Genomic DNA, 23901 nt, shown 5'->3' with positions numbered 1-23901 from the left:
TGTACAAACAAGAGTCCTAGATTTATTGAAAAGAAGACTGTCTGCCCCTGCAGAGTGAGTGCTCTGCTCTCAGGAATATCTCGCCCTTACACTTGAGACTTGCCCGAACTTAGTATGTCTGTAGATTCCAGCCTTTAGCTCCACACATATTCAATAGAGAGCCCTTTTGCCAGTGAGTCTCTGGCCAGAATGGGAAAGTAAAGACACGGGGCATGGGAGCCAGAGCCGGGTCAGACAGCGACTGCAAGTTGCTGCCCGGGTCCCTCTGCCCAAGTCCGTCTCCAGTGCCGTCGGCGTCAGGGTGTGTGCCTCCTGACATGGGCACGGCTGGCGCCTCCAGCGGGTCAGGTACTTCCTGGGTGCTTGTGATTGGCTGGTTTTGTTTTTGTCCTGCAGTGGGAAGGGAAACAGAATTGCTGCTGCTTCTTGGCTTAAGTTAGGTATCTTTTTAATAATAGGTTTAGAATTATTATTTACAGACATGGTTAAAAAAAGAAAAGGCTAAAACTCTCAAACCTCTTCAGCTGTTCTTGGTTGCTGTGTTGGTCTTATTTATGCAACTCTGTCCAATCCTTGGGGGCTGTTTGGAGAACTCAAGGGAATCTTGACAGTGAATTATTTTCTGTTTTTACTATACTGTGGCTTCTGAAGAATGCTTTTTTTTAGCAGAGTTATGAACCTGTACCCAAAAGCAAAATCTTTCCCTTGCTTGATTTCAGATAATTGCTGGAAACATCTTGATTTGTCCTTCACTCCTGTAACCTGGAGAAAAGTCTTTTTTTCTGGCAAGCAGTGGGGGTCAGAGAAGTCTGTTTGGAGCCAGATCTTTTTATGAAGAATAGATAAAATCCTGTGAGGAGGTTCCACTAATGGTTGGTCAGCCAATCAGATTTTGAGAAGACAGTGTAATCAGTAATCAGAGGATCAGAGTGATCAGGTTCCTTAGGTATTTGTGACCATAATGAATAGTAGAAAATGAAGACAAGATGCATTCATGTTCTGCACAATCTACCAAGCTATAAATTGCTGTCCTGTCTCCCTCACTGCATTTCCCACCCCTTCCCTTTTTCCTCTTCTATGTCTGTTTGTGCCATTTTCTCCTCATGTTTCTCTAGTGCAGGTTCCCCCGGGGAACTGGGAGGTTAGCACTGGCCTGACTCAGGCGATTGGGAGTTCAGGTGGTGGGCAGTGCCTGGGATTCAGCCCTGGGATGTGTGAACGGGACGAAGGAAACTTGTGATCCTAGCACCATTACCTTAAGTTCTAAAGCAAGCCCTAAATCCAGGGTGTGGCTCCAGCAGAGGTGGGGCAGACATGTTGCAGTTCACGGGGCAGGTAGGCAGGCAGGCAGAGGTGTTGAGTTCCCATGCCATGCCAGGCTCTGGTCCCCAGTGGGCTGCATTTCAGAGTCTAGAATCAATGCAAGCCCCTAGGCAGAAGGCAGCCCTCAGACTTCAAGTTCTGGGGGCACAGACCAGGAAGACTTGTAACTGAGAAGCAGAGATTCAGCCCAGGGAAACAGGGGAGACATCAGGGCAGGAATTTGTGAGATAGAAGTCCAGGAGTAAGATGGCTTTGGTGCTAAGCCAGGGAGCTATTGGTCTTAGACTTTACTTATTTGTAATTACAGAATATTTAATAATATTACAATTATTTAATACTTCCATTTATTTATTATACTGCCTTATTTGTTATTTGTTATTTTTTGCCTAGAAGATTGGTCTTAGGCTGTATGGTGGGACACACTGGAGTGGTATTACTGAACAGTAGTTGTAGTGCTTGATCATTTTCTTTTATGGTTCTGATAAAATGAACTAGACAGGGAAGGAGGAAGAAAATGAACATCTGAGTTGCTTCTCTTGCTAGAAGCTTTACATTGATCAGTTAATGCACCAGAATCCTGTAAGGAGGATAGAATTTTCCTTATTTCATAGATAATGTTACCACTTTATCTATAATCTGCTCTCAGGAGTCTTCTTGGACCTGGCTGGAAGAGGAAATTAAAGTTATCTTTGTGAGGTTTCAGGTGCTTTGTCATTGTGAGAAGACTATTTGAAACAGTGGAAGGAACAAGGGCTTTGGGTTTAGGAATTTAGGGCTTAATTCCTTTTGTACCCCCTGTGGCTGATAACTTTGGAGGGGTTAATCTTTCTGAATGTTTCTTCATTGTTAGAATGGGAATACTACCACCAGCCAGCCGATCTTACTCTCGTCCAGAGTAGGGAGGCAAGCACACAGTGACGGGTTCTGTGGGGTCATGAGGATTTTCCACTCTGACTTTAAGCGGAGGGTCGGTGACTGGTGAGGAGTGTGTTCTCTTCCTGCTTTGTTAGCTGTGGTCAGAATCTTGAGTTATGTTGCTAATGGGGACATGATGATAACCAGGGAAATTTAATGACTTCAGATAAGTAAACAACTTCAGGCAAAGATCAGATTCCTAAATAAAGATCAGGGAAACATCTAGAAGATTAAAATAAGAGGAACATAGATGATATATACAGTCAAAACAGTGTATTTCCTGTGCTTTCCCCAGTGTCATTGTTCCTAAACTAAACTTTGAGAAGTGCTGTTTTAAAAAAACTGATATAATTTTAGCTTTTTGTTTTTAAAGAACATCTGTAGACTGTTGAACTTATTACTTAACATACACATCACAATTAAATGCCTGGTGTGTGGCACTCTGCCCTGGGGTCGGTGGTCATGTTGCAGTCTCTGGTGGTGGTGGTGGTGGGTGGGGTGTGTGCGCACACATGTAGACATGTTCATAAACAGAGGAATTGACTTTCTTGAAGTTGAGTTGACAGAAGTGATATAGTGGTATCAAAGTGCTAATTTACATATTTCTCTCTGATAGGAAGAAAGAAAATCAATTCTCTTAAAAGATGAAACTAGTGGTGCAGCTCTGTTTAGGTGAATGCCATTGTAGTTTGATCTCATAATGTATTTTAGGATGTTTCTGAAACACTTTTTACATTGCTAATTGAAGTTTGCAATTCAAAGAATTAATTACAAAACTGAAGATGGAAAACGATACTGGTATATAGTCATCTTCCAGTTTAAATACATTCTGTTGATGTTTTATTTTTCAACACATGGAGAAAGTGAATTGCAATAAACAGCTAAGTAAGTTGGTAAATTAATGTGGAAATTTATTTGCTAAACAGGAAATTATTTGCATAAAAAATCTTGTTGACATGAAACAACTTTTGTTAAGATTCCATCTATGCTTTCCCTCTGTTCCCCATATTGTCCTATATGGTTTTAAGATGACCTACAATAACCCACAGTTCAGCAAGGTGAAAACTTGAAAATAGATGAAGATAACAAAAGAACATCAAGTGTGAAGCAGAGTCTCTTAGTATTGGCATGATTGACTTTTTACAGGGGATAATTCCTTGTGGTTATGGGCTATCCTCTGCGTTATAGAAAGTTCAGCAGCATCTGCGGTTTCCAGCCAGAAGATACCAGCAGTTCCCCTGCCCTCTCCCCCAGCCCCAAGTTGTGAAAACCAAGATGGTTCCACACATGGCCAAATGTTCCCTAGGCAGCAAAATTACCACGATTTGAGAACCACCAGTGTACAGGGTGTCTTAGTTTGAGCTACTATAGCAAAAGACCATAGCCTGGGTGGCTTAGAAATAACAGTTATTTCTCAAAATTCCAGAGGCTGGGCAGTCCAAGGTCAAGTCCATGGCAGATTCAGTGTCTGGTGAGAGCTTGCACCCCAGTTCGTTGTGGTCCTCTTCTGACTGTCCTCTCATGGTGGAAGGGGCTAGAGAGCTCTGTGCAATCTCCCCTAAAGGTGCTAATCCGATCCTTGAGGGCCTCACCCTCATGACCTAATCACCTGCTGGGGGGGGCCTACCTCCAAATACCATCACATTCAGGGGTAGGGGTAGGGTTCAACTTATGCCTATGGAGTCAGAAACAAACAGTCTGTAGTAGGTGAAATCTGGAGTGAGGTTGGGTGTAGCGGCCAGTTCCATGGAGTCTTGATGGAGACTGGACATGCCACCCTTGCTGGTGATGGGCTTTAGGCTCTACACTGTGACTTTCAGTGGCTGAATCAGAGAAACATGATCAGTTACATGGTTCATGGGGTTCCCAGGATAAAATCAGACCATCACCCAGCAGAAGCACACCTATTTCTAAGGCAGAGAACTAACAGCATTTTCGCTCAGTTTCTATCTCCCCAACAAATGAAGCTGGCAGGGATTTTTGTCTTCTTTGTCCATTGCTGTACCCAGAGGAATACCTGGCACACAGCTGCTTAATAAATATTGTTATTAAGAGATGAGTCTTGCTAAGAAAGATGTTTAATATAAGCCCTTCCTTACGTGTTTATAGAACAGAGTGGCAGGATTTATAGGGCTGTTTCTTACAGTATCATTAAATGGAAGCATGCATTCTGGGTGCATAATCCAAAATGAATGTCAGCAAAATCAATTCCATAGGCCCTGCAAAATGTGGTCCAAGACTGTAGCTCTCTCAGTGTCTAACTCCATCTATATAGTTAGATTTTAGGATGTTGGGGGAAGGGAGGTTGCATATTCTTCAGGCAGTGCCAAGAATGTGAAATGTTTTTTCTTATCTCTGTTTTTGTAGTAGTGTGGAGCAGAGATAAGAATGCCTGAGAAATGTCTCTCGGAAGGGCCAGGTAAATAGCCATATGCTCTACCAGCCAACAGGCTAAGAGAAGGGGAGGCCTGAGCTGAGCTATGGGGACAGTTATCACCAACATTATTAGCTCTTGAGAGCTTGTTTGTGCCATGCACTGTGTCAAGCTCTTTTGATCTGTTATCCTGCGTCGTCACCACCCCTGAGATCCATACTTCAGAGAGCGGTTAAGTACCTGCCGTAAGCATGGTGTTGGGATACTGTGCCTGACCATTCAGACCTGGCTTAGCTCACCTCTGTACTGCTGTGACTCTGCATTCTGAAAACCCCAGAGCAGTGGGTGATCACAGCCCAGGAGTTTATGCTCTATAGCATGGCATGAGAATTACAGCCTGAAATAACTTGAAAGCAGTTCAAACCAAGTTCTCATCTGAGCCATAAAGGAAAAAAAGAAAACTCAGTAAAATTACCATCAGTTTAATTTCCTTGTAACTGTCTATGATGAGGTACACATGCAGAGATATTTGTAAATGAGGTGACTTTCTATATGGAACTGTTTATAACCACCACAGCTAAACCTTTATTGTGCACTTACTATATTCTATGCATTGTTTTAAGTGCATATATGAATTCTTTTAATCTTCACAGCCACCTCAAGAGATAGGTGGTAGTGTTATTAACATTTTGTGGATGTCGAAATGGGCATAGAAAAAGTTAATTGTCCTTATAAGGATGTAGGTGTTGGCATCCCTAACACTGCTGCTGAATTACTGTGAGTCCAATGATGACTGGCTTAACTTTAGAACAATAGTTTATCAAATTTTAAAATGTTGTTTATAGGTTTGGGTTTAAAAGTAAATAAAGTCCAGTTTTGAAATAGTCATTTTCAGGTTGCCAATTTGATTACCTTTTGGATGGAAGCAATAGAGCAGTTAATTAAAATTAGAAGCATAGTCTATACAGTTATAATTTAAATTTCAAAATTTTTTTTACTTATGATTTGTTTTCATATCTATGGTTTCTTAGAATACTTATTATCAAGAAACAGATTAACAATGTCTTTGTAACACTGTAACTAGTCAGTTCCTTTCTCTTTATTTTAGCATAAAGAAGACTTTACTGGTGAACATTATGTATGCGGATGACATTGGTCATCCCTTTGAACTAATGAACTTTGGCCTTAGGGCGCATGCATTCTGGGTGGGTCTTTAAAATGCATGTGCTACATCTTGGACTGGATGAGGAACTGCTGAAAAGAGGAATAAGGGTAGGGAAGGGCAAGGATTGATAGACACAAGTGAACACGCTAGTTAGGAGATAGTTAAAAGGTTGAATAATTCATTATTTAGTAATCACCTTCAGAGGATGCAGTGTTCAAAAATTAGCATGTTGTATATAGAAAAGATTCCTTGAGAAGATGGCGTTTGCTCTAACCCGAGTCTTTTTCATACATGAAGTATTCAATTTTGTCAAAATGCTAGAGATTCACTTTAACATCCTAAGTAACATTTGATATAATTCTGTTTTTTTCCAACAATAAAAACCTTATTGCATGTGTTCCTTATTTTTGTGTTATAATTTAAAATAAATACTAGAGATTTGCAATTCATTTGTTCCTTAAATACTTACAGGGTGCCTTTTATGTAGAGCAGTGGACAAATAGACTAGAACATAATTTCATGTAACTTACATTCTAGTAGGAGAAGGAAAATAAACAAATATAAAAGATCCAATATGTGGTGATAGATGCTATGGGGAAAAATAGAAAAGGGAATAAAGTGGTGAGCATGCTCTATTATGTAAAGTAGTTAGAGAAGGCTCCTCCTTAAAGAGTAATATTTTTATGGAGACCTGGAGGTTGGGTGGGGAGAGCATGGTAGCTAATACCTGGAACAAGTCCAGCAGAGGTAATGACCAGTGTGATGGTCCTGGGTGGGAAGGTGTCTGGGGCATCTGAAGTCTGACAACAGGCCAAAGTAGGTGGAATGGAGTGGTAGGAGCTGGGGTCAGAGAGGCGGAGGTGCAGGTGTTAGGGCCTCGTATGGCACTGTCAGGACTTTGGATTTTGTTCCGGGTGGAGGGAAATCACAGGAGGACTCCAGCCGAGGATTAGGAGCTCCTGCTGTTTGGTGTTTTAGAAGGACCCCTGGCTGCTGGACTGAGACTAGGATTGAAACAGAGATGGATTGGGAGGCTGTTGCAAGAGAAATCCAGGGGTAGAAATAGTGAAATGATAGGATTCTGGCTCTGTTTTGGAGGTTGAGTTAGAGGATTTGCTGATTAGACATGGAGTAAGAGAAGTTTAGAATAACTGTAAGGTTTGTGGCTTGAGTAGCTAGATAAAAGGAATTGCAAAATTGGAAAATCCCTTTATGTTCTTATGATTGTTATTTAGAAATTGTTAAATTAGAGGACTTGTATGCTTGGGCATGAAAGTTTCTGGAGAAGAGGTTGGAGAACGTTGTCAGTTAAGAAGGCTGCAAGTTTGACATTCGGTGAAAGTTATATGCCCTTTTAGAAAGAGATGGAGGATATTACTAGTGTATAAAACCGTAGAGGAAGAAACCTGTGGTCCATGTTCAGAGATAGTGGCAATAGAGATAATGGCAGGAACTCTATAGTAAGATCAAGTCTCATAAATAACTTGTCTTTACTTTTAATTGATTTTCACTGATAACAGAGGCCATAGTGTAATTGTAGTGGATTCTTCTGTTTTTATCCACTTGATATTTGTAAAACAGAAGACAATGGCCGAAGAGATGATAAATACGGAAAATATAGATGTATTTATCTATATTTTGGTGCGTAGCATTTCTAAAAGACTCATGATTTTAGAAACTTTCCCCCAAATCTGCATGAGACTTACAGTAATTATATACCTCTTGTTCTCTAATATGCTTCCATGTTTCCTGTGATAAATTGCTAGCAAGAGCAGTTGCTAATATGTAAGTGGTATGTTTGATCTCTCTGTCTGATTTCTAAATTCAATAAAACACAGTTGCACCTCTTCAAGCTGTTTTGTAGCTCTTGGGACTAAAGGAGATTAAGAAAGCTAACATAGGAAGTTTGAGCAAATCTAGTCCCCCACAAATCAATATTTGCTATTGGTGAACGAAGGAAGGACATATTTCCAGAGAATGTGTTTCAATCCAGGATCCTTTGTGGCTAGCTGCATGCTGGGTGAGTACGTGACAAGGGAGTAGGGCTGGCTCTCCATGAGCCCACTGTTGCTTAGTGAGGGAATTTAAAAGTGTTTGGTGTAGTAAGTATGACAAGCTCAGGATTAGATGCCCTGGAACATCAGTGAGGGTTTAAAGACAACCTCTGTCTTTGGTTGAACTTGTAGTATGAAGACCTTGGGAGTTTGGAAAAGTTGGAAAGCATTAAACTAAAATCATTTAAAGGGCAGTGTCTAAGTGTGATATGTTTGATGTCTACCATAAGCTCCAAGGTGTGATGAAATGTTTTTAAAGGGAGCATGAGTATTTGAATCAGGACAAAAAATGGAAAGTAAATTGCAGGGCTGTAGTGGACCATTTTGAGAATCTTTGACTAATTGCAGAAAGAAAAGGAAAGCCACTGACAATGCAGCAAATTTGGAAAAATGATCTATTTAGCGAGAGCCCTGCTGGGAGTGTGATTTGATGGGAAGAAGGAAATGGGATCCTGGAACATGGCACTATGCTTATAGGTTTTTCTGCTTATATTGTGTTTGAAGCATTTGCAGCCCTCACAGTTCACTGCCTAAATTTTCCCAGATTTAAAATAATGCTCCCTTCTTGGGATTGTGATTCTGATTAAAAACTCAGGTTTATAAACTAAGAGCTTGTGGCTATAGGTATGTGGTGAAATAGATTTTCTTGTTTTCCTACCCTTTCCCCTTGATATCCTTTTCTTTCTTCTACATTTGTTTCCTGTCTTTTGTGGCTGTGTTGGAGATATGTAAGGAAATCACATAATTCCTATTTAGGAATTATCTTCTTTCCTCTGCTTATTTTTCTACCCTCTGTTAATTTGTGATATAACAGTCTTCCCCAGAGAAATTAATTGTTAAGTCTGCAAGCTGAAAAATTTTTCTTCAGGTGAAGCTATAAGTAGCAGAAGTTGGTGAACCTTACACAATAAATATTTATATTTTATGCAGCTGTCACTAGTAATTAAGAGAAAATAACTAACTGGAATGAGCCTAACTTGCTTGATTGCTCTGAGGGATTCCTGGTGCATGTACAGGACTAGCACCTGGCTATTAGGGAACGTTTTGTGGAATATCAATGGCACATTGCCACCTTGTGGCTGCAAGTTTTCCTTTTAATGTAAAAGAGCAATTTTTAATATTAAGTCTAAGTGATACAATGTTATTTTGTATATTTCCTAGTATTTATACTTTACTTCCATAACAGAAGATTTGAGACACCTTATAACAGGTATGCTACAGGGCAGGAGAATTTCGGAGAATGTCCTTATTCTTAAAAGAGTCATGTTGAAGTGGTTAGGGGTGAAGACTCACAGTCTCTGTAACTAAGTCACTGGGATGGGGGCAGGAGGAGAGAGCGTGAAAGCAATATGGCAAAAGGTTAACATGTCACCGCTGGTAAAGGGAATATGGGTGTTTATTTAGTGTTTTTCTTATAACTTTACTGGCATTGCCCATTTTCTTCTGAAATTCTTCAAATTAAAAAAGAAAATGGCAGGAAGAAAATAAGAAAAAACCGGGTAAGGACATTAAATGGAGCCAAGAAGGAGGCAAAAAGATCCTCTCCATTGTATAATGATCTGACTACATTTGGGCCACTGAATGGGGACGTGCATTTTCTAGTAGCTGATGTGTTGCTGTCCAGGGCTCCCTTGCACACTTCATTGTCCATAAGGTGGAAGGGCAAAGTGTCTAAGACTAGACAGAAATTCCTCCTTGAAGGCCTTGCTAAGTAGGGCACAGATGTAATGAACAGCAGTCTCAATAAATACCTTCCAAAAGTACATCTGGAATCCCTTTTCCCCACCGATTAGGCTTGATCCTGGAGTGGCTGTGCTGTTAGTTCTTCAAGGACCTTTCATTAAAATACTAAGTAGAACAAAACATAGTTTGAAAAAAACTGGCAATGGATTTGAGATGGTACTTTTTGACAAGTGTTTGAAACCCAGCTGTTCTGTGTTATAAATGAATATAGCTGAGCTTAGAGTAGACATCTTGTAATAGCTGAGACAATGAGGTATGTTTCATCTCAACTGGCTCTGGAGGAATTACTCATAGGCAGGGTCAAATATCTTTTTGTGCCATGGTTTTGATTGTGCTATGGTGCATAGACAGACAAATGGATGACTTTGTCCCTGAATGTTGTCTTCCTATGAATATATCCATGACAGTCTTAATCTGAAAAAAATTCAGGCAGCTGTAAGCAGATGACTATCTCTCTACCCTTGAAAACAAAATACATGTCAGTGAAACATCCCTAAAAATGCCTGGCTTTGAGCACAATTACCCAAATCTTTTTTGTATTTAAATTTCTACAAAGTTAGCTTTTTTCTTTGGCAGTTGGGATTTCCATGAATATCTTTTGTATTTCTTTTTTGTTCTTAATAACTGCCTGGATATATGTATGTACATGAATATTTTTGTCTTTAATAATATCTAGGCATATAAATGTATATATGCATCTATACTTACATGAAGGTGAACATTTTGGAAGATGCGGTCATATTCAACTATGAAAGGTTTCCTTATAAAAGCAGGGCAGACATCGGAGTAATGTTGTAACACAAGGGATTCTTTTGCAAAAAGCTGTCTCTTGAAGTGACTTTGGTTTCTCTGATTCTTGTGACAGATTTTCTTTTAAAAAGCTATAAGGTGATGTAGGGATGTATTGATTTCCATTAAGGACTGTGGTGCTTAGAAATTTCCCTTCCTTACGTACATTTGTGAGAACCAAAAGCTTGTGGATTTTCTTTTGTGAACAGCTAAAGAAGTGATTTATTGATTCCCAATAGAGTAATATTCTTCATTTTTTCAGATGATTAAAGTCCACAGAAAGATACATATCTTAGTGACTCAGAACACACACATGTGTAACTTAAACATTCCATCAAACAGTAGTTTCCTTTCCTTCATTGGACTTTGAAAATTTCTATTGCATTAAAATGAAATACTGGTCATAGTCTACTAAATTTGATTCCATGACCCACTGACATGACTGACAGCTTGAAAAACAGTGGCATTGAGATGTTGCAGCTGGCCAAACATTCTTCCAGATAAAAGAGAGAACACTGAAATCCTTAATTCTCTAAACTAAGCAAATTAAAAACAAGGTCAGGAGAGAGGGATTTAGACAAGGAAAAGAAAATAAAGTGTGACTGGTTGGTCTTCCCTTCTGGTGGTACTGAGTGACCCCAGCAAGTGACACCACTGTCCTTCTCTCTGCAGCTGGACCACATATTATCCCCACCACCCATGCCATTTCGGAAGTGCAGCAACCCCGATGTGAATTCTGGCCCTGGAAAGTCACTGAAGTTTAAAAGACAGCTGAGTGAGGATGGACGACAGCTGCGCCGAGGGAGTCTGGGAGGAGCCCTAACTGGTGAGTCAGAGGCAGTGTGGAAGAAGAGGGACTGCATTTGTGCACTGAAGGGTCCCAAACAGCGTGGAGGTCCACGGGTGAAAACCAGCCTACTTACGAGTAGACTTGCCTGGCTACAAACCATTGGTCATCCAATTCAGAGAACAGTTAAATGGGGGATTTTATTAGCAAATTTTACTGAAATATAATTTACATAGCATAAGATGTACCCATTTTAGTGTACATATGGATGGGTTTGGGCATATTTATACAACAGGGTAATCACCACCACAATCAAGGTATAAAATCTTCCCTGTGTCCCCTTTTAACCATTCCCATCCCTCGCCCCGAATTCTTGCCCTCAGGCAACTGTAGATCTGCTTTATGGCACTACTAGATTTATTTTAAGTATTAATTATTAATGGAATCATATTGCGCAGGCTCTTTGTGTCTGGCTTCTTCCACTCAGTGTGTGTTTAAGATTCATCCATGTGTTGGTGTGTATCAGTAGCGTATGTGGAACTTTATGAGAAACTGCCACACTGTTTCCAAACTTTATCATTTTGCATTCCCACCAGCAACAGATGAGCAATTTAATTGCTTTGCAACCTTGCCAAGCTGTGATATTGCCTCTCTGTTTAACTTTAGCTATTTGAATGTGTAGATAGTTATATCATACTGTGGTTTTAATTTGTGTGTTCTTAATGACCAAATGATGTTGAACATATTTTCATGTGCTTATTGGACATTCATGTGTCTTCTTTGAAGTGTGTGTTCAAATCTTTTACCCATCAAAAAATACTTTTTTCTTTCACTCATTTTTTTTGTGTTAAAATTTAAAAAATTTTCAAATCCAGAAAACCCACAAATTACTTTTATTTACCTTAAAGACATCCAACTTAAGGCAACTTAAAGCAGTTTTTTAAAAATAATTCATCATGTGAATTTTCATGTTATTAAACTCTGAATCACTAAAAGTTAAATTTATCTTATTTCATTAGGAGTGCTTTTTCTTTACTTATAAATATTTTTGAAGAAACTTCATTTTTTAACCCCCCCACACAGAGTTTTCTCTACATATGACAGTCTTGTCTGGAGGTTCATATGGTCTGGGAAATAAATTGAGTTATTTTTATATCACATTTTTTTTTTTGAGAATTAGGAGTTTTGAGTTTTTTGGAGATGAAATTTCTGGGAACAGAAATGCTTCTGCTGTATGCTCGATGGAGTCTAGAACATTGGACCCAGTGTGGCACACTGCTGAAGTGGAGGGTGAAACTGACCTCAGGCCCAGGGGAAGAAATTCATCCAAAAATTGTTGCACTTAACCAAGCTTAAGGCGAATGTTCACACTTGAGTTTTACTGATGTTCTTTTCATGCTTGTTAGGACATTTTCATTTGCTTTCCTTTTATAAATGCAAACTATTTGCTTCTTTAAGTGGGGTATCGTAGAGATTATTTAGTCCTATCCTTATTGTATACGTGGAGAAATTAAATCTTAAAGGTTAAAAGGCTTATCCCCTGGCTTAATAATTTTTACAGAGAAAATTTACTTACTTAGGTTAAATTATTTTTGACCTAGGAGGGGCAGTAATGATTCCCTACAGTTTTTGCTAGTTTACTTAAAGCTTTAACACAATGCAAGCATATAACTCTTGAGGCAGATACATGATCTGAAACATGAAATTTGGCTCCAGCTTTAAAAAAAATAAATAGCTGGTCTTGAGTCCAATTTCATAATCTCGACAACTCTAGCAATTCTATTCTTAAACAATTTAGCTTGCTATACAACCATTTTAGGTATGAAATCTTAAGTCAGATAATTAAAAAATATTTAATAGTCCTTTGGAGAGTTTAAAAGAAATCTCTGGAACATTAGCCCGTTTCTAAAAACAGTTGCTTAGAAGCTGTATTGGAATATGAAGGTAACATTCTTTAGTCCTCTAGGTAGCTTAGTGGAGGGTTTAATGAAGAAATATTTGCAAAGCACTTAGCCCACTTATGGGTGGCTATCAGTACTATGTGCATAATGAGCTGAATTGGAGTATTTGCAGTTGATGGAGAAGTTGTGCTTGTGAACATCAGTTTGGATTGCTTATTGACTGGATTTCTACTTTGTGTCAGGTACTGTGCTAGTGTCACATGTTGGAGCAGAGAGAAGAAAGTGTCACCACTGATCTTTAAGTAACATGGTTTCCATTATTTTTAGGCAACTATATATAATCACATATAACTTTACCTTAGGGTATACCTTGTAACTAAAATTAAGTCAAACTGGTTTGGCCATCAGAAGTTTGTGCCTGATATATTCTGTGACGTAAAGGCCAGCCACCCTCCTATTGCTTAGCTTTGTTTTAATCCAAGAATTTTTCCCTTGAGCAGTTTCACTGCCTTGTTTAAAATAAAAACTTGTTTAAAACAAAGTTTATAGTTTGAAAATTTGCCATCCAGTTATCCTTGATAAGTTTGACTAGACTCTTCTCTTTGAGAGGAAGATCTGTGATGTTTCACCTATTTATCCCTAACAATGACAGCTAACATTAAGAGCTTACTATATGGCAGGCACTGTTTTTAAGGGGTTGCATTTATGCACTCTTATCCCCATTTGATGAATGAAAACACTGAGGCACAGACAATTTGAGTAAACTGCACAAGATCATGGTGCTCCTAGATAGCAGAGTCAAGATTTGAACCTAAGCATTGTGGCTCCAGAGTCCATGCTAGTAACCACTACACTATTCCTAACATAGTAGGTATTCAATAGGTTTCCAGTAAATTCCAGCAGCTTAATTGGAGTGAATTCTAGGCGGGAAAAATCTTTGCTCAGCTGAAATCTGGAGCTGACTCAATCTGCAGGGTAACTGGTCCCTTAATTACAAAAGTAAACTAAAACTAGGCAATTAATACATATTAAACATTTTAAAATTTACATACTTCTTAACCCAGCCACTCTTTTTCTCAGATTCCATCACAAGGAAATAGTTGTTAATATGTGTGGAGAATTGCCTCTAGTTATATTTAGAGCATTACCATTTATTATAATTAAAATTGCATATCATCTAAATACCTGGCAAAAGATATTGGTTAAACATATTATGATATACACAAAAATGGAAAGCAATTGTAAACATTAAAAATTATGTTGTAAAATTTTTAATACTGAAAGTGGCTCACAGTATATTTTTAATGTGAAATCCCATTGTTGAATGCTCTCAAAGTAACTCTTACTTCATAGGATTTCTTTATTTGTAATTAAATAATTGTATATTTAATGAGAGGGCGGAAAATAATTCCTGTCTGCTAAGGAGTTTTCTGAAACTGGGGTGGTGGTTGATTGGGTTCCCTTTATTAACAAGCGCATGAGGGATGCTGTGGCCTTTCTGTTGTTTTGCATTCTGGAATTTGATCCATGAGACACTTTTTGCCTGAGTGTTTTGTGGCATTAGGTGGTAGATCATTTGGCAGCAATAATACTGCATAAGTTTCAGTGGCATACAACAATAAATGTCTTTCTTTTTCATATGGGTGTTGGTCAGCTGGGTTTTGGGTGATTTAACCTGGGCTTTGCTGGAATTGGTTCTAAAATGAAGTTTGGGATCAAGTGTGCTCCATGTGTCTGTCTTTTATGAACCAGCCAGTACTCCAGGCATCGTGTTCTCCTGGTGAAAGACAGGAGCATGAGAGCAAAGGCCACTGGCACAGGCGTGTCTCCTGCCTCTGCTGGCATCCTGTGTGCTAACTTTCTGTTGGTCAAAGCAAGTCACAAGGTCAAGCCCACAGTCCAAGAGTGGAAGCATGCTCCCCTCACCATGACACCTTGGCAAGGATGCAGATAAAACACTGCTAGAGGGGAGTAAAGATTTGGAACCAATAATCCTGTCTGTCATAGTTTGCCTTTCTTTTTAAAATAAAAATACTTGTATTTACCTACTTTTTCAATTATAATGGTTAATATGTATTCAATGTGAATAATTAAGAAAATACAGAGCACTATAAAGAAAAAAAACCCCAAGGGCTATATAATTCCACCATGCATAAATACCCATGGTTGAATTTCTGGCATTTTCTTCCCTAACTAAAGTTTTGAGTTACTAAGGGTATTAAAGGAAAAAACAAACTTTTTTTTCCTTTAAAAAAGGACCTATTTGCTGGACTGGCATTTAAATAGACCCAAAGTTTATTACGCTTAGCCCTGCCTGACATTTTTTTTGAGGCTGATGGTGTTTTCTGTCTTCATGGCCCACAGCTTGCTCAGTAGGCACCCAGAAGCATCGTGCAAACATTGACTGAGCTTTGGAGCTCCCCGCTCCCCCCCACCGCCGACTCCCACCCCATGAGGAAGAGGAGCATTATTCTCATCACTATACAGACTCTTAAGTCTGGGCATGAATGTGTGGTAATGTGCCTGACAGTTTACAGCAAGGAAGCTGCAGAATGAAGGGCAGAATCTCAGAATCTTGAGTCCTGCCTTCTTGATATGCAAATGAATGCCCCAGGCCTTGTCCTGTGGTCTGCCCCTGTGACGGGTGTTGCAGCCCTAACAGTCAGGAAGGGAAGGCTCCTTTTCCTCATGAAGACAGTTGTAGTTTTAAAAACATATTTGGGCTGTTTGGAATGTAAAACAAAGAGGAATCTATATCTGTGTATAGTTTGCATATAATAATAAATCAACTTTGTAGACTGTATAAACCAGAACTTCTAAAACAGCTAGAACCATGGTGTTCTATCTTGGGGGAAAAATTAAGAGATGTTTCTTTCTTGGACTGTGGAAATTGGTTTGGAATAACATCTGAAAATTCAAAAAGCATTTCAGAGTGAATTTTTACTTCAAGAGGAAAAGTAAAAAACAACATAGTCCGGCAAGATGTTTTTTTCTTCTAGAATTAACCTGGAGGCCTTTGTGTTTGAGTGCTGGGTGGGGCAGTTAATGGGTTTCTCATCCGAGAGGCCTTCTTAGCTTAGTGCAGGAGTCTGACATAATTCAGGTAAAAGTGAATTTACATAAAATATGACTATTTTATGGGTAGCCCTAGTAGTTAGTAAATACTATACCTAACTACACTTTTATATGCCCTAGATTTCTTTATTTTTTGTGATACCATCAAAAAAAGTCCACATAAAAATTAAGTGTGTTAGGATAACACTGCATGCTATATAACAAGAAACCAAAAAAATGTCAATGGCTTAGCCCAACAGTCCTTTATTTCTTGCTCACACACATGTTTTGGGTTAGCAGGTGACTCCCTCGTGGTGAGTCTGGGACCCATGCTCCTTCCATTTTCTGGTTTTGCTTCAGGTACTCTGCTTCTAGCTAGTTGAAATGGAAAGAGAGGAGAGACCATCCTGACTTCTTAAAAGTCTTAGCCTAGGAAGACACACGCTTTGTTTCCATTCACATTCTTTTGTCAAGATCCTGTCACATGGTCACAGCCAAGGCAAGGCTGGTGATGGCGAGGGGTCATGAGAATGGTCTCCGCTGGGCTGTTGCCTCTAAGTCCAGCCACACAAGAGGTAGGGGCAACATGGCACTTTCTAAGTCAGGGAAGACTGAGGAAGAAATGGGTTTTAATAAAGAAATGGGATGTGATTAACTTGGTTTTCAGTATGTAAAGCTGACATGCCTATGAGAAATGCTAAACAGGCATGTCAGGTAGGACTGTGCAGTTGCAGAGGGGAGAGAATAATTTTGAGAAGGAAAGGACTGGGTCCACCTGAGGGAGTAAGGTGAGGACAAGAAATTGTCATTGGGGGTATAAGGAATGGGGGGTAGCATAGGGCATACAGTCAACGTGTAGTATCTCTGTATAATGACAGATGCTCCCCATGATAAAGGTAGTTAGCATTTAGTAATGTATATAATTATTGAATCACTATGTTGTACATCTGCAACCAATATGACATCATATACCAACTATACTTCAATAAAAAATTGTCATTGGGTTCAGCAATGCCGTGACTGGTAGCCCTGGGGCGTGTGGTGAAGTGTAGAGTGCAGGGGGTTAAGAGCCACTGGTAACTGGGAAGTTAGAAGGTGCTAGCGTGCTGATAGGTAGGAATGTAGGGCGCTCTTTTGAGAAGCAGTTCTGTGGAAGGGACTGGAGCAGTACAGTGTGAGCTAGAGCAGTAGGGTCAGAAGGAGGCTTCTCGGTGGGAGCTGTGAGAGCATGTTCATGAGATGTTGAGGATGGTACTGAGGAAAGAAGTGAGGTGCTTTGGAGGAACCTGGCAAGGTACCCAGAGCATGTGTAAAAGGGTTGGCTTTTTATAGGAAATGGGTGCTTCCTCCATTGTGATAGGGAGGAAGGCGAAGAAAATGGATGTGAAAGCAGGTAGCTTTTGTCCATGTACACCTTGGATGACTGTGCAGCATCTACAGGCATGAAATAGTGATGCATGTGACAACCTGGGTGAATCTTCAGGGAATTCTGCAGAGTGAGGAAAAGCATGCTAATTGTTTTTATATAACATTCTTGAAATGACAAAATTACAGCAGTGGAGAACTTTTTAGCAGTTGCTGATTAGGACATAAGGTTGTAGAGGTGGGAGGATGTAGGTGTGGTTACAAGTGGGAGCCATGAGGAATGCTGTGGTGGGACATACTTCCTCTCATGATTAAATCAATGTTATTATCCTGCCTGTGACAGTGAACTCTAGTTTTGCAAGATGTTACCATTAAGGGAAACTGGGTAAAGGATACTTGTGGGTCTCTCTTTATTATTTCTTAAAGCTGCATGTAACTCTACAGTTATCTCAAAATGAGAAGTTATATTTTTAAAATGTCTTCTTTCCAGATCACTGATGTAATAAATTTTCTTTTAATAAAAAGCAGGTAGTTGAATAGATTTGGTGGCTTCGCTTGTCTCAATGCATTTACAAGTCCCTGGGCAGGGGTCGGAAATGTTATACAGGATTTGAGTAGAGAACAAAGTCAAATAGTCTTGGAGAGTAGGAAGGGGAGCTATAAAGGTAGTAGTATTTCTTGGAAGCATTGGAAACCCTTTTAAGGTCTAAGATCACGAAGTGAAATTAAGGTCTATTTACATGTTTGAGGGAAGGTCCAGGCACCAGGGGAGTCTGTGTGCTGAGAGCAGTCGTTTTGCAGAGCAGAGCAGGGAGTCTGATGAGAGCCATGTGAGATGGCGGCGGGGAGGGTGCCGCCGAGCTGTGGGAGGGGAGTTTTGGTGCCTGTGGTGGCACTTCTCAAGGTAGAGCTGAACCCCACGGGAGCTTGGGAGGAGGACTGGATGGTGGGGATCTGGGTGTGTGTGTGGGGGGAGTGGGGTGTCGGGAGTGGACAGTGGATGGCTGACTTTGACTTCACCAGCTCCTGAAGGAGGACTGAATTGTTAATATTTGGAAATGTGGCAAATTTTTAAACTCGTGAAAGGCAACGATATTTACAATTGTTATAAATGGTGCTCCCTTGTGATACCCCCAGTTTGGGTTCTTGGCTCTTGGCCTATGGGGGGAAAACCTCAGACCCACAGATAATTCACACTTACAAGTTTTACTAGCTTAAAAACATCCTACTTCTATTTGTTTTGCTGTTTCTCAATACTTAGAGAATCTCCGGGCTGAAGGCATATAACTGAGGGCAACAGTTCTGATAAGTTGGTTTAGCGTTCTGTTTTAGAATGGGGAAAATTGCTGTAGTTCATTAACAATAGTTTATGAAGCTGGAGACTGTCTCTACCCATTTTTCTGAGTCATCAGGCAACCAAGAGGCAACATTCTGAGAGAAAAATAAATTTATTGAATTAATTCATCAAACATTCAAGTTCTTAAAACTCTTTAGAGTAGAAATTGATTTCAATTTTTTGGCATTTTCTTGAAGATTTTGAGGGGCACATTCATGTTCATTTTAGTTTTCTCTCCACGGATTATTCCTTTTTTTTTTTGTACTTCCCTGGAAATGTTTCATTCTGATAGGATAAGTTGAGGCCTGGGCATGGCTGGTTTTCCTATCCTTTATGCAAGGTGTACTTTAGGTTCTGAAAAGCACACAGATTCCAAGCCTGTCTGCTCAGTTCCTTCTATGTATGGTCTATAAGAAGCAAAGTAGTTTTGGTTTCCTGTGACTCTTCAGGATATATGAGCAAGCCACAAAAGTTGAGTTGATTATATTACAGTAAGAACATGAAACAAATTTGAATAATAAATAGTATTGACAATTAAATTCCACACACAAGGCTTCTTGAGTTATTGGGGAGGGGGAGATACAGCTGGGGCAGGCAAGAAAGGTGGTGTGTGCTGCCATTTGCTGCCACCCTGGAGCTCATGTATGCAGCTGGACACTGGTAACCAGCTCTTCTGGTGACATGTTCATACCATGTGCAAGCAAAATGCAGGGCGATTGCACAAAAATGTGTGCAAGGTGCTGACTACTCGCATGCTGGAATTGGTATATTGGGCCACACCTAAGTCCTCTGGACAACACAGGTGTGGTAGTGCGTAGGGGAGATGTAGATCAGACAGAGAATGGGATAGATGAGTTAGACTGAGTGGGGTTTGAACATAGAAATCAAGTAACTTGGGCTGGGCAGAGATAGCATCTTGACATCTCTTCCACTGCTCTTTGGAGGTGTAACAGGGAGGACATGAAGTAGGGACCAGAGGACCAGACTGTAGTCACAAGTCAGCCTCTGAGTAGCCATGCCTTTGCTTCAGGTTCTCAGTTTCCTCATCTGTGAAATGTGTGTGTTGGACCAGATGCTCTCAAGGTCCCTTTGAACCTGGGTGGTACGTTTTAGCTATCAATATGCGAGAGAGGGGTAGTTTTTGCAGAGACTTCATTTTCTCCAGTTTTCCTTCATTTTCTCCCTTCACACATGCATAATTTCTCCATTGTTGAGCGAGGAGCCCACCTTCTCCTCTAGGGATGCATGTCAGTGATGGCCTGTCACCGTCCTCTGAACAGAGCACACCAGGCCATCCATCTCTTGTTGGAAACTCATTTTCAGTGGCTAATCAAAGACCAGGGATGTAGACTTTTTTCAACTTCCTGGATGGAAATTGAAAATTAAGCTGATTTTATGTCAACTCTGCAGGAAAAAGAGTAGGCAAAGAAATGCAAATGCCACCAACTGGGAAGTTTAAAGATTTATAAAAATTAGTGTTTCTGATATATTAATGACTCTCGTGGTGGGAGCCTACATTTGTCATTGTCATGCTCCATTGTCATTCAAGTACTTAATCAACACATATTGTCAAGGCTACATTTGTTTTCCTGTGTCTGCCTAGCATGATCTTTCCTCTGTTTTTTGACAGTACTGTCTCAGGCGCCTGCAGCATACTGGGGCCTGAGGGAGAGCTGAGGATGAGGTCTGGCTATCAACTCATTGCTGACTTGCTCACTAGAGGGTATAACTTTTGAAAAGAGGACAGTGTCATTTAAATGCTTGTATCCCTTTCTGAATGGCCACCCAGGTGGAATCATAGCCACCTTAAGTGATTAACACTGAACCAAATTAGGCTGAAGAGGGATTTCGCGTAAGGCTTCAGAGCTCCCAGTTTCCCAGTCTATAAAGGAGAGGAATGTAGGTATGTTCAGTAACATACATGGGCATTCATTCATTGTTAATGTGTTTACTCACACACATGGGCACTAAGCCCTTGGTTTCTATTTAGTGTCTCATAATATAGGATACGCCTATATTTTTGCCCTGAATTACTCTAGAGGACAGCAACAATTATATATGTCATTGCCCTCTTATTAAAACCTCTGAAACAAATTTCTCTGAGCTCAGAACAGGAAAAGAGGTTAAATTTGTCTGATAAATTTGAATTCTTTCTTTTGTTAAGTAATGATTGCTGGCTAACCTACTGCATTTCTGTCTTTGTTTTGATTGCCAGGAATCTCAGTCAAAAACATTTTCTTGTTTTGTTCTTGCTCCATTTTACTAGCTTTTGGCAATAGTATATACACACGTGATATAAAAAATAGGGGGAAAATAATACATGCACAAACGCAGAGCAGTGAGACCCCCCTCACCACCTTAGGGGTATAAAACAGGGAAATGGAGCCCATGATCCTTCACTATATTCAAATTTCATGCCAAACACCTTCATATTATCACTTCTGATGAATTGTCCACAGCCGTACTTTGACTCTCTCCTCCCCCTACCATCTGATAATGTTCTCTTTTCACAGGCTGGATCACTTTTGGCTCTCTCCTATTTGTGTACATGTCGTCCTACGTACTAGTTTACAGATTCCTTGAGGACCTTTTCCTTGTATCCTCAAAGCAAAGCGTCTGGCATTGTAAACACTAAGTGCTCAGTAAATAGGGTTGCCAGATAAAATACATGACACTGATTAAATTTTAATTTCAGGTAAACAACTATTAATATTTTGGTATACTTATATCCAAAGTAATATTTGGGGCATATGTATTCACATGTATTTGGATAAAACTTATTTAGGCATCTTGTATTTTTATTTACAAAATCTCACAAATCTGTGAGTAGCTGCTGGAGGATTCTGTGCCTAGACATTATCAGATACGTTGTCTCATAGGTACATGCATGGTTTGAAAGGCAGTGGACTAGAGGCCTATGCATAGACGTAAGTACAATATCCTTTTATTTTTCTCCCCCTCTAGCTGTTTAGTCACCTTGGAGACAGGACCATCTTGCAGAAAACCCCAAGCAAATCTGATATGAGATTTAATCTTTAATGTGTGAAATTCTGTGTGCATATGCCTCACTTCTGTGCTTTCAGCAATCATGGTTCTCTCCAAATAATAGGAGATTAAATGTGTTTAATGGAATGGCTGTAAGAAAATGATCAGGCTCTCAATCTCGAGAGATGACCATTTGGAGGGTATTTGGAACAACCAGACCTTCCCCCGACTCAGCACCACAGCTCACTGATTTCCCCGTAAGTGTGGCTGAATTCCTAAAAAGCGATGTTGAATAGCCTAGTGAGGCTGTTACTTTAAAACATGATGCACTGACCCTGGAGTTCAATGCTACTTAACATCATCTGGGCTTTCAGAAGTCAATAGCTAAATAATAGACCATAAATGGAAAGGCTGAATTTCCACCCTACACAGGCCACTAATTTCCAAGCAGGGTTGAGGCAATCATGATGCTAATCATGGCCTTAATTTTTTTCTTCTTAAAAATGAGAGCAATGTTACATTCTGTTTTGTAAAGCACTCTGTAATTTGTTAGAATGCAGGTCAGGGCATAGGGCTGTGCTTCAGATCATGGGGGTTCCTAGGTCATGTTGCTTGTACACCAGGTGGAATAGACATGAACTTTCCTACGGGAGGAGGGAGAGCAGATCATACAGTCCTGAACTGAGATCTCACCCCAGAAAACGGTCTTTAACAAACTGCCATCTGGAAGGGCTAGAGCTATCTACCATGTCGTATTTTTGAAGAATCACTGTATAATTGTGTGCAAGTTTTTGCCCATTAATCAGCATCAACAAACATTTAAGACAAAAATATTACATTCCTTAGGGAGTATACATAGACATTGTTATTGAGGAGGAAGAATTTGAGGTCTCTTTGGAATAAATGCCAACAGAGAGCTAGAAACTGTTGCAAAGATGTATTTGTGGAAATACACTGCTATGTGAATTAGATTGTAGATAGAAGTTTCCTTGAAACAACAGAGAACTTGTTAGGAGATTTGGGCTTGTCTGGAAAGTTCTGCTGAGATTGGGTGGTGGACTTTATTTTATCCCCTCTGTGACTGCTTTTGTTCTTTTAGTTTCTCTTGTAAAGCTCCTGCTCCCAACTCCTGCTTGGCCTCTGTCATAACTGTTTAGATGTAGGACAGTTGTCAGAAATGTTTAGCGTCTCAGGGCTACTGGTGACACTTGGGTGTGGCAATCAAACATCTTAGTATGCGAAAGAATGTTATTGAGTAGGATTCATAATTTCTCCAAAAAGGAAGATATTAACTTGTCCTTTAGTGTATTAATGTTAATTAGCTTACTTTGAAAATGTACAGTATCTCTTGGAGCTGTTGGACACTTTTGGAGATGGGTTTTAGAAAAGTAATTTGAAGCCAGGAGAAACGACATGATCTCCATATAAAGTTTAAGTCCACTGAGTCTTTTTCTTTATTGTTACAAAACAAACACCTGAACCAAATTTGAATATTCTTCTGGGCAATGTGGAACTAAACAACAATGGAAAAATATGAACCCTGGGAGAAGTATAAATGAGACACAGAATGGAGAGTTATTCTACACAGACATAAATGTGTGATCCTGTGAATTCACTATGTTCTGGGCAGGCAGGTCGTGGGGCTACAAAGATAGATGAGATGCAGTCCCAGTGACACAGAGTGTACAAAGTAGAAGAGAATGTTGTGTACAGAAATAAATGGCGCTCTGTACACATGCAGCCACATAGAAGCAGATGGTATGAAGGGAGAAGGTAAGGCTCGTAGTGCCTCTGGTTGTGGATGCAACGCCGATGGGATGCCAAGATGGATAAAGCATCCTGGAGGGGGACCTGAGCCACCGCTGAACACAAACTCTGTGTTCAACGGTGTGCCGGGCACCTGATATGTGTTACTTACTATCATCATCACCAGAGGTCTGGAAACGGAAGCCCAGAGCAGGAGAGGAATTTATCCAGGATTCCATAGCTAAGAAATGGTGAAACCAGGATGAAAATCTGTGTCCGGCAGGCTTCGCATTCTGTGCTCCTGAGTCCACTTGGTGAATAGAATGAGAACCAGTTATCCCCAAAGGCCTGTGCTGAGGCAGAC

General features: G+C 40.0%; 1 protein-coding gene across 10 annotated transcripts in view; it reads left to right on the top strand.

Annotated features, from left to right (window-relative positions):
- The window catches only part of MAST4 (microtubule associated serine/threonine kinase family member 4), a 525532-nt gene that overhangs the window by 136767 nt on the left and 364864 nt on the right, over positions 1 to 23901 (top strand). For all 10 annotated transcript variants that reach the window (XM_073235555.1, XM_073235554.1, XM_037026097.2 and 7 more), the window contains exon 2: positions 11036 to 11189. In XM_073235555.1, coding sequence (XP_073091656.1) covers positions 11036 to 11189 — 154 coding nt within the window. The remainder of the gene's footprint in view (positions 1 to 11035; positions 11190 to 23901) is intronic.

This window comes from Manis javanica, chromosome 1, assembly GCF_040802235.1.
Source record: "Manis javanica isolate MJ-LG chromosome 1, MJ_LKY, whole genome shotgun sequence".
Classification (NCBI taxonomy): domain Eukaryota; kingdom Metazoa; phylum Chordata; class Mammalia; order Pholidota; family Manidae; genus Manis; species Manis javanica.
The sequence above is the reverse complement of the archived record's forward strand: the minus strand, read 5'-3'. Positions and strand labels throughout refer to the sequence as shown.